We start from the raw sequence: 13,835 nt of genomic DNA, 5'->3' as shown, positions 1-13,835 counted from the left end.
GCAAAATTTAAAATCGGAAAGCAAATAACTAAGTTATCAATCTCTTAACACAACTGTCTTGTTACCTGTGCAAATATGGTTTTATTTCAGCCGACTTAGGCTCATAACTATGCAATTTTACAGGAGGCTTATAATTTGTGACTGCTATCGTTGCAGTGTTATGATTATAATTTCAAATTCGAGCCCGGGGGTGGTATGAGCTTTCCCCTTTATAGCGGAACCACTGTTTTTGCGAGTAGTTAGCCCCACCAATTTATTATTAGTTATTTATTGTTGTAGAAAGTCTCTTAACTGACTTCAACTATGTAGATTTATTTCCTACAAGACACTATTGACAACAGTGCATTTTTAGTATGTGTTTGTGACGGAGACGGTGCCGAATTCGAGCAAGACCGTACATGAAGAGCTCGCCAAGTACCTCATGGTGACCCTGAAGCCTGGTGCGGACCCTGCTGTTGTCAATAATCTCATGAAGGTAACCTCCACAGTGATACTTTGTGTAGGAAAAAAAAAACAAAAAGCCTTCAGGGTATTTAGAGGCTCGTTTTGTTTTCACACATAAGGAAATATTTGTTTTACTTTATTTTATTTTTTAAATATATCTAAGTATATAAAGAATGGCAAAGTGGATACATTCTTTATTTGACAATTGAGCTCAAATAGACTGGCCATTTGACATTTTTGGTATTTCAAATCACGCTATTATCACTGATATGCCTAACTTGGCCTACTTCAAATCAACCAATTAGAAAGCAGGTTTGTTGATATATAATTAGTGTGATTTGACGGACATTAAATTCCCCTAAGCACAGTAGGACAGACGCTAGAGAGGGTCCCATCTCGCACCTTCAGTATGACACATCTGCGCTCAATAACCATGCTGTTTTTTCAGCACTCGTGGTTTTTCTTCGAGTTGATCGCTAAGAGCATGGCGCAGACGCTCGTCCAAACGGACAAGACCAGGGTGAGGTTTTTAGCGCTGTGAAAAACGCCTGAGAGCCTAGGTTTACTCAAACTAGCTTCCTGTAGCACTCATTATCAAAATTATCAAATGTTTATTAAAATGATTTATTTGTAAAACTATAAAGATAATTAATGTACTTTAAGTACGTAGTTTCATATAATTTCCATATTTTAGTAGTTTATGTTTTTTTTACGTTACCCTAGTTGTTCCTCTTAGTACTGTCATCTACGAATTGGAACATTCTTCTCTGTGCCGATCACTACTTAAATGAATACTATTAAAAAAACAGTTTTTCTGTTCTCTTTTTTGGCTTTTTCCTCTAAAGCATTCAGTGACTGCCTGATTGACCCAGTCTAACGGTCGATTGCTTCTTAGCGCATGAATCGTGACAACTGGTTTCCTGAGAGTTTCCACCGCGTACTTGAGCACTTCATGCAGGCGTTCGTCCCGGAGATCATCAAGCGGCTCAAAGACTTGGCGCAGATCGCAAAGGTGTGTCGTCTGTGGGGACTTTTTAAGGTCCAACAAAGAATAACTTGTACTCGACTCTGCCAAATTTTCGTCTTCAATCAGACTTTTTCAGGGCAGAGTTAATAAATATGAGTAACACAGGACTTTGTTTTCTGAAATAAACAATGAAATAAATAGATAAATGTTATCAACCTCCGTTCGGCTTGATTAATAACGGAGGCACGCATAAAACATAGTTGAGTCGACGACACGATGGCGCCCAGACAGCCGCCGTACAACCCATGTTGTGTGTTTTTGTGAGGGAAGAAAAGCAACCCGAAGAAAAAACCCTTGGATCAAGCCTCATGTCGAAATCAGAAATGGAGCCCGAAACCCTGTGGTGGGAGGCACATGCATTACAAAGCGACGCACTGTCAACTTTGTCACCCATACTTCCCTGGGACATTGCACTAGGGCCCCTTCCGTCTCGCCTCCGTCTGCGACTCCTCACCCGCACCCAAGTACTTTGCAATGGAACTGTACAAGCAGGCAATGATTCCCGAAGAAGAGATTTAATCGGAATAGTTTAGTTTGATTCTTAACGATAATTTAAAAGAAAATGAACTTGACGTTTCATGCACCTGCTTTGTGAAATTGTTTCACATTCTGAACTTTTTCTTTTTAAGGACGCGAACTTCCATCTGGCCTGCTTTACAAAGGTAACTTCAAATTACTGCTTATCTAACAAACACATACATCAAAGAGATTCTCTCAGTTACAAAGGTAACTTCAAATTACTGCCTCTCTAACAAACACATACATCAAAGAGATTCTCTAAGTTACAAAGGTAACTTCAAATTACTGCCTCTCTAACAAACACATACATCAAAGGGATTCTCTCAGCCGCTATTTCGTCACCCCAGCGACTTGCACTAAAAACACCTAACTTTTGGGATGGCAAACTCACGCGTGCTCCGGCTTTTGGCGGCAAAATGACAACAACAAAAATGCTAACCAACCAGCCAGAAAGTTTTTATGCCAGGAAGGGCTTATTCTCTTTGAAATATTATATATATTTTTTAATTATCCGCTCATGAAGTCGCGTTATCTCTTAGTGCGAGTCGCCGCTTATTGCTTACACTTCGTATTGTACCCACAGGACTGCTTCACGTACATGGACCGCGGCTTCGTCTTCCAAATGATCAGCTACTACTCTGAGCAGTTCAAGGACTCTGACACACAGGTACTTAGCTAGTCTCATGTCTCGTACGAAGTCGCTTAGACTTCTGTCACATAACGCGCTTGCAGTTGTTACTGATGTCACGCAGTTGTTACTTGTCACGCATTGCGTGACAGAGATCAGAGCGATTACGTAGAGAGACTATTACGTCTTTAATGGGGACTCTGTGGTAGAGAAGTCCCTTCTCTCCGAGTGCAACCTTATTTGATATATAGTTGTATGCTATTCAAAATGTGTAAAATCTCGCGATTCTTAGAAAGGAAAGGAATATGGTCCCAGGCAGCTATAGGCGGAATTGCTCTTAATGTATTGGGTCTTATTTGGACTACTCGGGCGGACTGTGATGCCATAAAAGAGTGTTGGAATGTAAATACCCTTTGGTTATGTGGTCAAACGCTGTAGATGGACTCCGTCTTCAACAGTGTACACTGCACACTGATGGGCTTCGCCTTCTGCAGTGCTTCTTAAACGTTCCACAGTTACAGTTGGTAACTGTGCTAGATTTGTAAGGCGGGATCACCACTTAGCGAAGTCATCCTAGCCACAATTCCCAAGATAGAGAGCGATCCCCAATATAGAGAGCCAGGTTTTTAATATCCTGTTCTATTTTTGCCGGCTGATATCTCTTCCGCTTGTTTACAGATGCGTGAATTCAAGTTCGAGTTTCTCCAAGTTATATGTAACCACGAGCACTACATCCCGCTTAACCTACCGCTTGACGTCCGAGGTAACTATATACTTATCCCTCTAAGCCCTCATGCTGCATCACTTTCGTATTTTGCTCCAGCGATAGGAGCAAGCAGTCCCTCCGTCTGTATTGGGCGCGGTCCCAGGTCACTACATGCCATAAGTTTGTGACGCCATTTTACTGACCTTCGCCAGAGGAGGGGCTGGAAGCAGTCTAGAGCGATAGTAGCTTTGTTGACCAGCCTCACCACCTGGATAATAATGATTCTTGTGGAAAGGCTATTTGTCTAGTTTGTTCGCGCTCTGGTCGCTTACCTCTGTTACCCTTGCCTGAATCATCACGCTGAGCATGTGTTTGTCCCGATTCGACTTTATGTTTCAAGCGAGATGAAGTAATTTTTTATTTATTTCTTAAGTATTATTGTGTAAAGACATTGGACCCCCGTCGATTTTTCTGTTCTAAATGACAACTTTAACCCCCCTCCCCGACCCTTGGTGTCTGCTTATTGTTATAGGGCCAACTGTGCTACCTCTGAGCGGTGTTCTTCACTCAATTATTTACCCTCATATAATGCTCTTTTAAACATATTGCATCTGCCCTCTCCTTTCCCCTCAATTGCTCTGACCCTACCCTTCACACCCTAGTTCTCACTGCTCTCTGATTCTACCCTTCTCACTCTAGTTTTCACTGCTCTCTGACTCTACCCTTCTCACTCTATTGCTCTCTGACCCTACCCTTCAAACTCTATTGCTCACTGCTCTCTGATTTTACCCTTTTCACTCTAGTTCTCACTGCTCTCTGACTCTACCCTTCTCACTCTATTGCTCTCTGACCCTACCCTTCTCACTCTATTGCAAACTGCTCTCTTACTCTACCTCTTGTGTTGCCTTCTAGGGCTTGGCGGATTGCACGATAGTGAGTTATCAGAAGAGTTTTGCCGAAGGTTCTTCCTTGTCGGGCTAATGCTGCGGGAGGTGATTCTAATAATCAAACTTATTGTGATACAAATATTATTTGATATTGAACGTGGAGTTGCGTTAATTGTGGAGATATTATTGCCCTTCTCTTATTTACCGTTTTTACGTGCAGGTGACATCCGCGCTGACTCAGGGCCGACACATCCGCAAGCTTGCAATTAAAGTGCTCAGAAACCTGCTGGTCAAACACGAGCTCGACGACAGATACAATAACGAGGTACGCGCCCAAAGTCCAGCTGTCCTCATGATAACGAGAATATACCTGATTTTTGTAGTTATTTTTTTTTTTTTTTGGGGGGGGGGGAGCCTTGAAACGTGATTTCATTGTAATGTCTCTAATCTTGTTCTTGTGATATTCTTACATTAAGATTATTGTTTTCCATTTATTTATCCTGCGTCATCCTGGCTATGAACTGGAATGTTTTGTTGTAATGCCTTTGTGGTCTTTGCTGTTGTTGTTGTTTCTGCTGTCGTTGTTGCTGTTGATGTTGCCCTTTATCATGTCCCGATCCCACATGCTTTGCGCCTTATCGGCTGTTCCATTTTGGTTGTTATCGTTTTGTTGTAATCGTTGTCGTTCTTGTTGTTATCAAAGTTCTCGTTGTTGTTTTTGTTGTCGTTGTTATCATTTATGTCGCTTCATTCACTGTTGTTATTCCTCTTCACATTACCCATATTGCTGTTTTTGTTATTTTTTGTTTCTCTTTACGTTACCCATATTGCTGTTTTTACACACTGTCCATATTGCTGTTTTCCTCGTACCAGGCCCGTCAGTCGCGCATCGCCGCCCTCTACCTCCCGTTCCTCACCGTCCTCCTGGATCACGTGCCTCGTTTCCATGGCAGCAAGTACGAGCTAACGCACTCTATATCCCAGACCTCTCACGGTTCCTCTTCTGTTGCCACGGGCAATGAGCAGACCACCGAGTCCAATCGCAGCTCATCATACTCGCAAGCAGGGATTCTCAAACAGAGCCCCAGTGACTCTTTGACGCAGTCTTCTGCGCATGTGCTGAAGGAGGCTTCCCAGATTGCATTGCAGGTGCCACTGGACGAGGACGAGACGAAAGAGCTGTTGATGTGCTTTTTGTACATACTCAAAAACCTCGAACAAGGTAAATTTCTAAGGCAAGAGCAGGGTGGTAGACCTTGAAAAACACCTCTTTGTGCTCTAATGAAGGTCTAATGCACATAAACCCAGCGAACTACTCTGTTTTCATGGAGGCGTACAACCCTATATCTAGTCTTACTACAGCTATCTTGGAATTATTGTTATGCCTTCGTTGGGCTACGGTCGACACATTGTCCTGCATTGCCCTACAGTCGGTAGACCTAACGTTGATTCTAATTGTTGTATCCTTGTTTTGACTATGAACAGCTTAAATTAACGTCGATTTTGAGTCCGATTTTGATGAATGCTGCTTTGCTAGGTCTTTGATCAGTTCACCTTTCCTAAAGTTTGATTGGTCCTAGCCTGATGACTATGATCAATTGGCCTAACGTTAGCTTGATTGGTCTAGCCTTGTTTTGACTTTTAAAACTAAAGTGGATTTTGATTGGTCAACCTTGCTTTGGCTACAAATAGTAAGCCTAATGTTGTTATATCCATGTTTTATTATGATTGCAAGATCTAACATTGATCGTAATTGGCCCAGCCATGTTATACTAGGATCAGTATATGTAATATGGATTTTTGATTTGTCTATCCCTTCTTTTAAGTGCGCCTAACGTTGATTGCAATTGGTTGATTTCTCGCTAGGTGTGGTTCTTGATTGGTGGAGACAGATCATGACGTCAGCCATCAAGCGCGCACACTGGCACCCTACTGTGATCTACATGCTCCATCAGGACAAATACTACTCAAAGTTTGCAGCCGTCGTCGACATGTTTGACCTGCTCGAGTGAGTCTTTGTTTACTTCACATCCCCGCCCCCTCTCCTATTACCGTATCAAGGTATTGGTGTCATTTTTGTGTGCTGTACTGGACCTGTGTTAAAATGTGTGATAGTTTAAAAGCTTGTTGAATGACTAACAAATATGGCAAATAAGTTTATGGGTAGTTCCCGTAAATTTCAAGAGTTAATGATTATCCACCTATGTATCCGTTTTTAAATATGAAAATGTATTCCATAATATGTCAACTTTTTGAATAATGTAGAACTATCGCCCACAAAGGGGAATATTATAGATATTTTAATATATATCTTTTAGAAAATACATCCTTAGCGTTCCCCATGGGAAACTGGGAAATCGAAATTTACTGCCGAATTAATTAACTCGTTTTGTGTATGTCTGCTCTTCCACCGCCACAGCAGAGTACAGTAGCTACAAAACTTCTCCAGTCCTATGCTGATTTTCCGTTACGGTTCCAGGCTTTCCCTGAAGCATTTCAAGTATCAGGGACGACAGACAATCGTGGCAAACAGGTTAGTTTTTCCACCAGCACGTCGAACTCTAACCCGCGCAGGAAAATTATTCTCCAATTATTGTCTTTCTTTGATTTTAAAGGATTCTATTTGACATCGCGGATGGCTCTCTTTTAACTTTTCTCCCTTCTCTTTCGCAAACACAATGAGACTGGTGTTGGTCTCGGTTGGCCAATTCTTTGGCTTTCTTGTCATGTGACTCTGATTAATACAGAGGTCCAAACCCAGGTTCTCCACTACTCGTGAATACGTCGTTAATTCTTCGTGAAAACATCGGGAATTTATTTTAAAAACTTGTGAACACATCGTGAATTCTTTTTTAACACTGCCAATAGATCGTTACAGATATCATGTCTCGAATGGCAATAAAATAATATCTCCAGTAAACATGACGGAAAAACCTGGAAAACGCGCAATTCCAGATAGAGAGAGAAGACACAATTTCTTACAATGGCTATAGGTTCCTTAAATTACGGACTGATTTTCAAAACACAAATAACGTTAGGCCGAAATGCACATAACCAGATTTTGGCTTTTTAAGGTAATTTTTCCTTGATCATCATTGCCCTGTGTATCAGTTCAGGGACGAAAAGCTCAAATTTCAATGACACTTTACAAAAGGTCACATCACTTTTAAAAAAGTCGCAGTTTGCTATAAGTTACTAAGTACTCAGAAAAATTATCCGCCTTATTTGATGTGAAATGGGCTTATTTGAAGCGTCACGTCATGTTTCTCCGTCATGTCTCTCCAGTATTCTCCTCTACACAAACATTTCTTTATACCGTGATGTTCATACTGCATGCAAAATGCGTTTCTCGTTCCATATAACATTGTGCTTATATAATGAATGACGCTCCAAATCATTATAAATGAACCCTCATCGCTAGATGCCTGGGATGATAAGTGTCGCGCTGATAAATAAATCATATAAATCCCCTAATATTTTGCACGACCTGCAATTTATTGTGTCCTAATATTATACTCCACGACTTTGTGCATTTTAAAGCTTTGCTACAGCCAGAAACTTTCATTCGAGTTTAGCTGTGTATAGTGACGGAGTAACGTTAATGCGTTAGCTATGTTAGCCAGCCATTTTAATCCTCCATCCCCAAGACGCCTCTGCCAGCCGCCATTTTGTCATCCTAGAAAAGTACCAAGTGCGAGAAAGCACCCATTTGCATCGGCTGATTTAGGGAAGCTATCGTGTATTTCAATTTCATTTGGATATAAAATATAACTTTTTGTTTTAGATGTTTTTTTTAAAGTTTTATCACATAATGTCTTCCAATATTAAGTGAAAACAATAGAAATGTTTACGCTGACTAAGACTCCTTGATCAAGGGGCGACATTTGCTTATATAAAGCTCTCGTTGTGGCCAAAGAATCGAAGCCAAAGTGATCCCCCCGTATCGGTTTTTGCCTGGAATAGTCTGCCCTTCAGGCCAGAGATCCCCTACCTCGTCTGCTACTATGCTACGGGCCCCCTTCGGAAGAAAGTGACGCTGTTGTTGCGCGAATGAGTGAATGTTCCGGCTGTTACACGCTTTTGAATGCATGAAGTTGGAAGTATCATTTATGCCGTGTTTAACCTATCGTCTTGTGTGTATTAACAGGGACATTGAGTACCTTAAATCCGTATGGCAACCCACTAACACCGCTAAGTACGCTCTTCGTTCTTCATTCTTATTCATTACTATACGCAGAAAACCTGATAAAGGTGACCCAATTCTACATGAAAACTTGGGAATCCTTTGGTAAAGGAAGCCCAATCGTACACTGAACATGATGCAAATGTTACATGCCTTTGTTAAAGGCCTGCTAATTGTACATAAAAACGTGGAATGCCTTTTAGTAAAAGAAACTCACTCTGATGTGTTATTTTTAAAATGCAAATAAAGGAAAATACGGTTTTCTATTTTTTTTAGATTATATTTCTTAAATTATATATTTTTTTTATTATTTTTTTTTACGTATAAAGCTCAAATAAATGCTCCATTAAGCTCCTGAACCTGATAAGACTAAATTATGATGCACTGTTTTTTTTTTTTTTTTTAATTGTTGTTTTTGAAAAGTAAAAATAAATGCATGACTCAAGCTTCGTGTTAAAATAAGCACAGTTTCTTTTGTTCACCGTCTCGGTCTATGATGTCTCACTTCACAATTTTCCCTCTTGTCATACCTACTGTGTTAATGACTCTGTACTTGACTGTAAAGCCAGCTCTCTGGTGTATTCAGTCTAGTGCCAAGTAGACGCGAGGATGTATCGCATGATCGGGAGTAAGGGCACGAAACTGAAGCGAAACCTTTTTATTGGCCCGTTAAGAAACTTCATTACTCTACTTCAAACGAATTTTGTTTTGAAGTGCGACTCGCGCCACCGTAGCCAGAAATAGAAAGCTTAGAGAAACTGAGCAAAAAGCATAGATTAACAGTTTTGGGTGACTGCCTTGTTGGTTGGTTGGTTAGTGAAGTTCATGTCAACCAGAAAGTATGTTTCTCGCATCCTTATTGTCTTACCTCAATAAATTATGTGGCCACGGTAGCGCGCTTCGTATCAGATAGCACGTTTCTCACATCCTTATTGGCTAACTTCACAAAACTGTCAAGCTGACCACGCTAGCGCGCGTCGTATCATATAGCACGTTTCTCACATCCTTATTGGCTTACTTCACTAACTTGTCAAGATGGCCACGGTAGCGCGCGTCGCATTGTAAGTATTTTGCAAAAACACGGGGCTCACATCTGACCTTTGTCGTTGTGTCACTGCACTAAGCTATAAACTTTCCTGTGTTGCGTGACCACCATCGCTTTATTTGACACACATCACGTGACTATCCGCAGCTCCAACGAAGCGACTCGTCAATATTTGGAGCAGCGATACCAGGGTTACACTGTCCAGTCCAGGCACATGAGGACGCCCAGCCAGGGAGGTACGTGTCTTTTTTACACAAGCTCACTTAGGAAACCTCCTTTATATGGTTTCAGAATTTTTTGCCTGTTTACTTCTAGACCCAATCACACGTGATTTTTTCATCTTGCAATTCGTCAGGCAGAGAATGAACACCTATTTCAATAAACGTTGTCAGTGCAATGGGCAAATGGCAGTTCTAAAGGCCTGGCTAAACTAGACGACATGTAGCGTGCGAGATGTTTCTTAGCTTATACACCCAAAAGACATTATAGCGCGCGCAAAATCTTGTAGAAGCGACAAAGAAATGTTTCTCGGATAGTTGAGAAACATTTTCGTGTCGCGATCTCCAAAATTTGTCGCACACTACATGTTTTTGGTGGTGGCTAAACTAGAACTGCTGGGTATAATTATTTGTAAGAATAAAGTTGATAAGTAATATAAATCTGGAAATGTTCCACATTTTCCTACATTTAGTAGAAATTTGAAGAGTTCCACTTATATTTCTGGATAAGCAGAACTACCATTTGACAATTGTCATTTGTCATTTGCACTGACAACAAATTTTGAAATAGGTGTAAATTCCCATGCTCATTTCTTCTGAATGGATTTGCTTACTTACCAATGTGTGAATACTTTCACGTGTGAATATTGTCGTCGTGTTGTCACGGGTGTAGGCCCCTGTTATCACTAAGTATCGTGTTGTGTCACGTGTGTAGGCCCCCGTTATCGCTGTCTTGTTGTGTCACGTGTGTAGGCCCCTGTTATCACTAAGTGTCGCGTTGTGTCACGTGTGTAGGCCCCTGTTATCACTAAGTATCGTGTTGTGTCACGTGTGTTGGCCCCCGTTATCACTAAGTGTCGTGTTGTGTCACGTGTGTAAGCCCCCGTTATCACTAAGTGACGTGTTTTGTCACGTGTGCAGGGCCTGCTATGGATATCCAGACTCGAGTGCTGATGGAGGGTAACCTATGTAACGAAGTGGGGCTGGTGGTACTCGACATGGTGGAGCTCTTCTGTAACCACTTCAAGGTGAGTTAACAGTCTGGCATACATCAGCATTCATCAATCTACAGTGTATTTCTGCCTCGAACAGTTACATTGCATTATGTCGAAACCTGTATAAGAAAACAGTATTGTTTGAGCGAAAAACCTTATATTGACTCACAACCAAAATAGGCCTTTTTGTAGCCAAGTCTCATTCTCTAATGTTCTCGTTCAAGTTCCACTTGGAGCAAGAAGAAGGAGACAATCTGCTGATGAAGAAGGTACGGCATTTAATCCTGTCATGTGACCAGATACCATAAATAAGTTGACTTACAGCAAATACTCAAGGGCATTTGCTTGATAAGGACAACTTTATTAATGACAGGTCATACAAAGTAGCTGCCAAGCTAGAATGTGTTGATTGTTGCTGAGCAGGATTAAACATCGGGCAATTAAGTTTCACATTTGACGACTCTTCAATAAGAATAGACCAATTTGGTTGGCTGAGTGGGATGGGCGTCCTGGTTACACGCCTTAGAGACCCATTTTTTACCCTAAAACTTGATGAGAACAACCCTTGTTGTTTATGTGTAATGCCTAGTGCACACTAGCGACATATCGACATAACGACATGGACGCGCGAACTTTTATCTTCGACATAACGACGTGGACATAACGACATAAGAGAAAAAAAACATGTTTTTTATGTCATTATGTCCATGTCGTTATGTCGGGCTAAACATAGTGCGCGCGCCCATGTCGTTATGTTGTTATGTTGCTAGTGTGCACTAGGCATTAGTTATACAATGAAACTCGTATAAACCGAGCTTCCTGTTAACTCAAACTGAGTTCAAGTTTTGTAGAGTGTTATCTTGAATCATTTCTACTCAGATAAGTCAAACTAATGAGAAATGTTTTTCGCTCCCCTTGATATGTCAAGTCCAACAGGGGTGCACTGTCCTTTTCTTTGTAACTTTTTATTTTGTTTTTCATTGAAGTTGTTCGGAACGCTCATCTCGTTCCTGCAAATCCCCCAATCAGAGCTGATGATGAAGCACGTGTTCGCCAGTCTTAGGTCCTTCATTAATAAGGTACTCAATCATGCCAGTCTTAGGTCCTTCATTAATAAGGTACTCAATCATGCCATTCTTAGGTCCTTTTTAAATGCTTGCAAAGCATTTACGAGTTATTGCAGGGACTTCTGTGTCACTCGATCGTCAGATCGTTGGATCGATCATCCGTAAACTTTTTGTGGTCTTTCTGTGCTTTCGCAACACAGCAATTTTTAGATCTTCCTGTAAACTTCCGGTGACCAACTTCCGGTTAAAGTTAAGTACTATAAAAGAGCTTGTCATCGACCTGTGACCGCTACGGTCATTACGTGTTATAGCCGTAAAGTATATATAAGCTAGTTTTTACAGAAAAGTCTTCAATGTGGGCTGAACGTGCGCATGCGCCTTCATCACTGACGTCAATCGATCTTCTACGGTTCAGTCCAATTCAAGTTGTTAGTTTACAAAACAAGTAAAATGCTAGCAAAGCTTTTAATTCTCCTTCTTCTAGTACTTGAAGAATCGCATCTCTGGGTTTTCGCATTATTTGTTTGAATTTTTGCTGAAAAAGCGATTTTGTGCTGAAAGAGCGGATAGCCAAAGCTACGACTTTTAAAGTCAGAGAAACACAAAGTAAAAGCCTCTGTTAGCAAGGTCTTTCTTTGCAGGGTAATTAAAAGAAAGCATCTTTTTGCAGGTAAAGAAAAATAGTATGGACTTTCATAAAGTTGTTTTTTTTCAAAAAAATTTTTTTATAAATTAAGTGCTAAATATCAAACAAAACTCGTTCAAACACGCTTATTCATCAAGAAACGATCAATAATGATTTTGCGAATTTCTAGAATGTTTACATGCTTAAAATACATATGACTGTAGCTTGATTTATTATGTCGGGTATTTAACTTCTGTTTCCGGAGGGAATAGGGCGAAATTTGACATGCTAGCAAAAGCAGTTCGAACGGTGAGATACCAATTAGGATAAAAACTAATTTTACTCAGAGGTTACTTCGGGAATGCCTCGGTGGTATAGTGGTTCTGTCGCTTGTCTAAGACGTCAGAGACCGGAGGTTCGATCCCTACTTGTGACGTCTAATTTTTTCTTTCTTTTTTTCTTTACTTTTTATGATAATAATAAATAATCAAACTGTTCTTGGTGTTTCATCACATCAAAAAAAAAAGGACATTGTTATGTACTCCCAGCATCTTGGATGTGTTCATCCTTTGTTCAAAATTCATCCTGTATATGTTTTTTTTTTGCACACAAGAAAATAACTAGAAAAACAAATTTGCATTACGAGTTGGCTCACAGAGCCCTTTGATTTAATAAGGTACTCAATTAGGCCAGTCTTATGTCCTTCATCAACAAGGTACTCAATCAGGCCAGTCTAAGGTCCTTTATCAACAAGGTACTCAATCAGGCCAGTCTAAGGTCCTTCATCAACAAGGTACTCAATCATGCCAGTCTCAGGTCCTTCATCAACAAAGGTACTCGATCAGGCCAGTCTTAGGTCCTTTATCGCCAAGGTACTCAATCAGGCCAGTCTTTCTCGACAAGGTACTGAGTATGAAAGCACTTTCACTGAAGATGGTAACGCCCGATGCGTATTTCTGATGCAAGCACTTGTCTTTTCTAGTTCCCCGTGGCTCTGTTTAGAGGGAGTGCAAGCCACTGTGGCGATCTGTGCAGAGAGGTTAGTAGACTACGCTTCTCTCACTTGATAACCAAATAGCAGGAAAGCAATGCAACCAAGGGCTCTACACTATACTATCTGGAGATTTTCCTCGCTTCTATTTAGGAATTACTCGATGCTATTCGGGAGTTACTCGGGAGTTACTAGGGCTATTCGGGAGTTACTCGGGGCTATTCGGGAGTTACTCGGGGCTATTCGGGAGTTACTCGGGACTATTCGGAAGTTACTCGGGGCTATTCGGGAATTACTCGATGCTATTCAGGAGTTACTCGGGGCTATTCGGGAGATATTCGGTAACATTTGGGGGTCACTCGCTACTATTCGGGAGTTATTCGGTACTTTTCGGAAGTTACTCGGTACTTGTCCTTCACATGTTCCCTTTTGATTTTGCAGATATTGAGCTGCTGTAACTCCAAGCTGGAAAGTCTGAGAACTCAAGTAAGCCCCACCTG

General features: G+C 41.0%; 1 protein-coding gene across 8 annotated transcripts in view; it reads left to right on the top strand.

The window, feature by feature from the left end:
- Window positions 1-13,835, top strand: part of LOC116612189 (dedicator of cytokinesis protein 11) — a 71,899-nt gene that overhangs the window by 35,466 nt on the left and 22,598 nt on the right. For 7 of the 8 annotated variants that reach the window (XM_048732550.1, XM_048732549.1, XM_048732552.1 and 4 more), the window contains 18 exons: window positions 353-475; window positions 893-964; window positions 1,340-1,456; window positions 2,101-2,133; window positions 2,574-2,657; window positions 3,297-3,381; window positions 4,237-4,316; window positions 4,432-4,536; window positions 5,085-5,433; window positions 6,078-6,219; window positions 6,691-6,744; window positions 8,359-8,406; window positions 9,587-9,675; window positions 10,579-10,685; window positions 10,877-10,921; window positions 11,639-11,731; window positions 13,327-13,383; window positions 13,777-13,821. In XM_048732550.1, coding sequence (XP_048588507.1) covers window positions 353-475; window positions 893-964; window positions 1,340-1,456; window positions 2,101-2,133; window positions 2,574-2,657; window positions 3,297-3,381; window positions 4,237-4,316; window positions 4,432-4,536; window positions 5,085-5,433; window positions 6,078-6,219; window positions 6,691-6,744; window positions 8,359-8,406; window positions 9,587-9,675; window positions 10,579-10,685; window positions 10,877-10,921; window positions 11,639-11,731; window positions 13,327-13,383; window positions 13,777-13,821 — 1,728 coding nt within the window. The remainder of the gene's footprint in view (window positions 1-352; window positions 476-892; window positions 965-1,339; window positions 1,457-2,100; window positions 2,134-2,573; window positions 2,658-3,296; window positions 3,382-4,236; window positions 4,317-4,431; window positions 4,537-5,084; window positions 5,434-6,077; window positions 6,220-6,690; window positions 6,745-8,358; window positions 8,407-9,586; window positions 9,676-10,578; window positions 10,686-10,876; window positions 10,922-11,638; window positions 11,732-13,326; window positions 13,384-13,776; window positions 13,822-13,835) is intronic. The other variant, XM_048732551.1, reaches the window with a different exon arrangement.

This window comes from Nematostella vectensis, chromosome 9, assembly GCF_932526225.1.
Source record: "Nematostella vectensis chromosome 9, jaNemVect1.1, whole genome shotgun sequence".
NCBI lineage: Eukaryota > Metazoa > Cnidaria > Anthozoa > Actiniaria > Edwardsiidae > Nematostella > Nematostella vectensis.
Note: the sequence above shows the minus strand (reverse complement) of the source record. Positions and strands in the feature narration are given on the sequence as shown.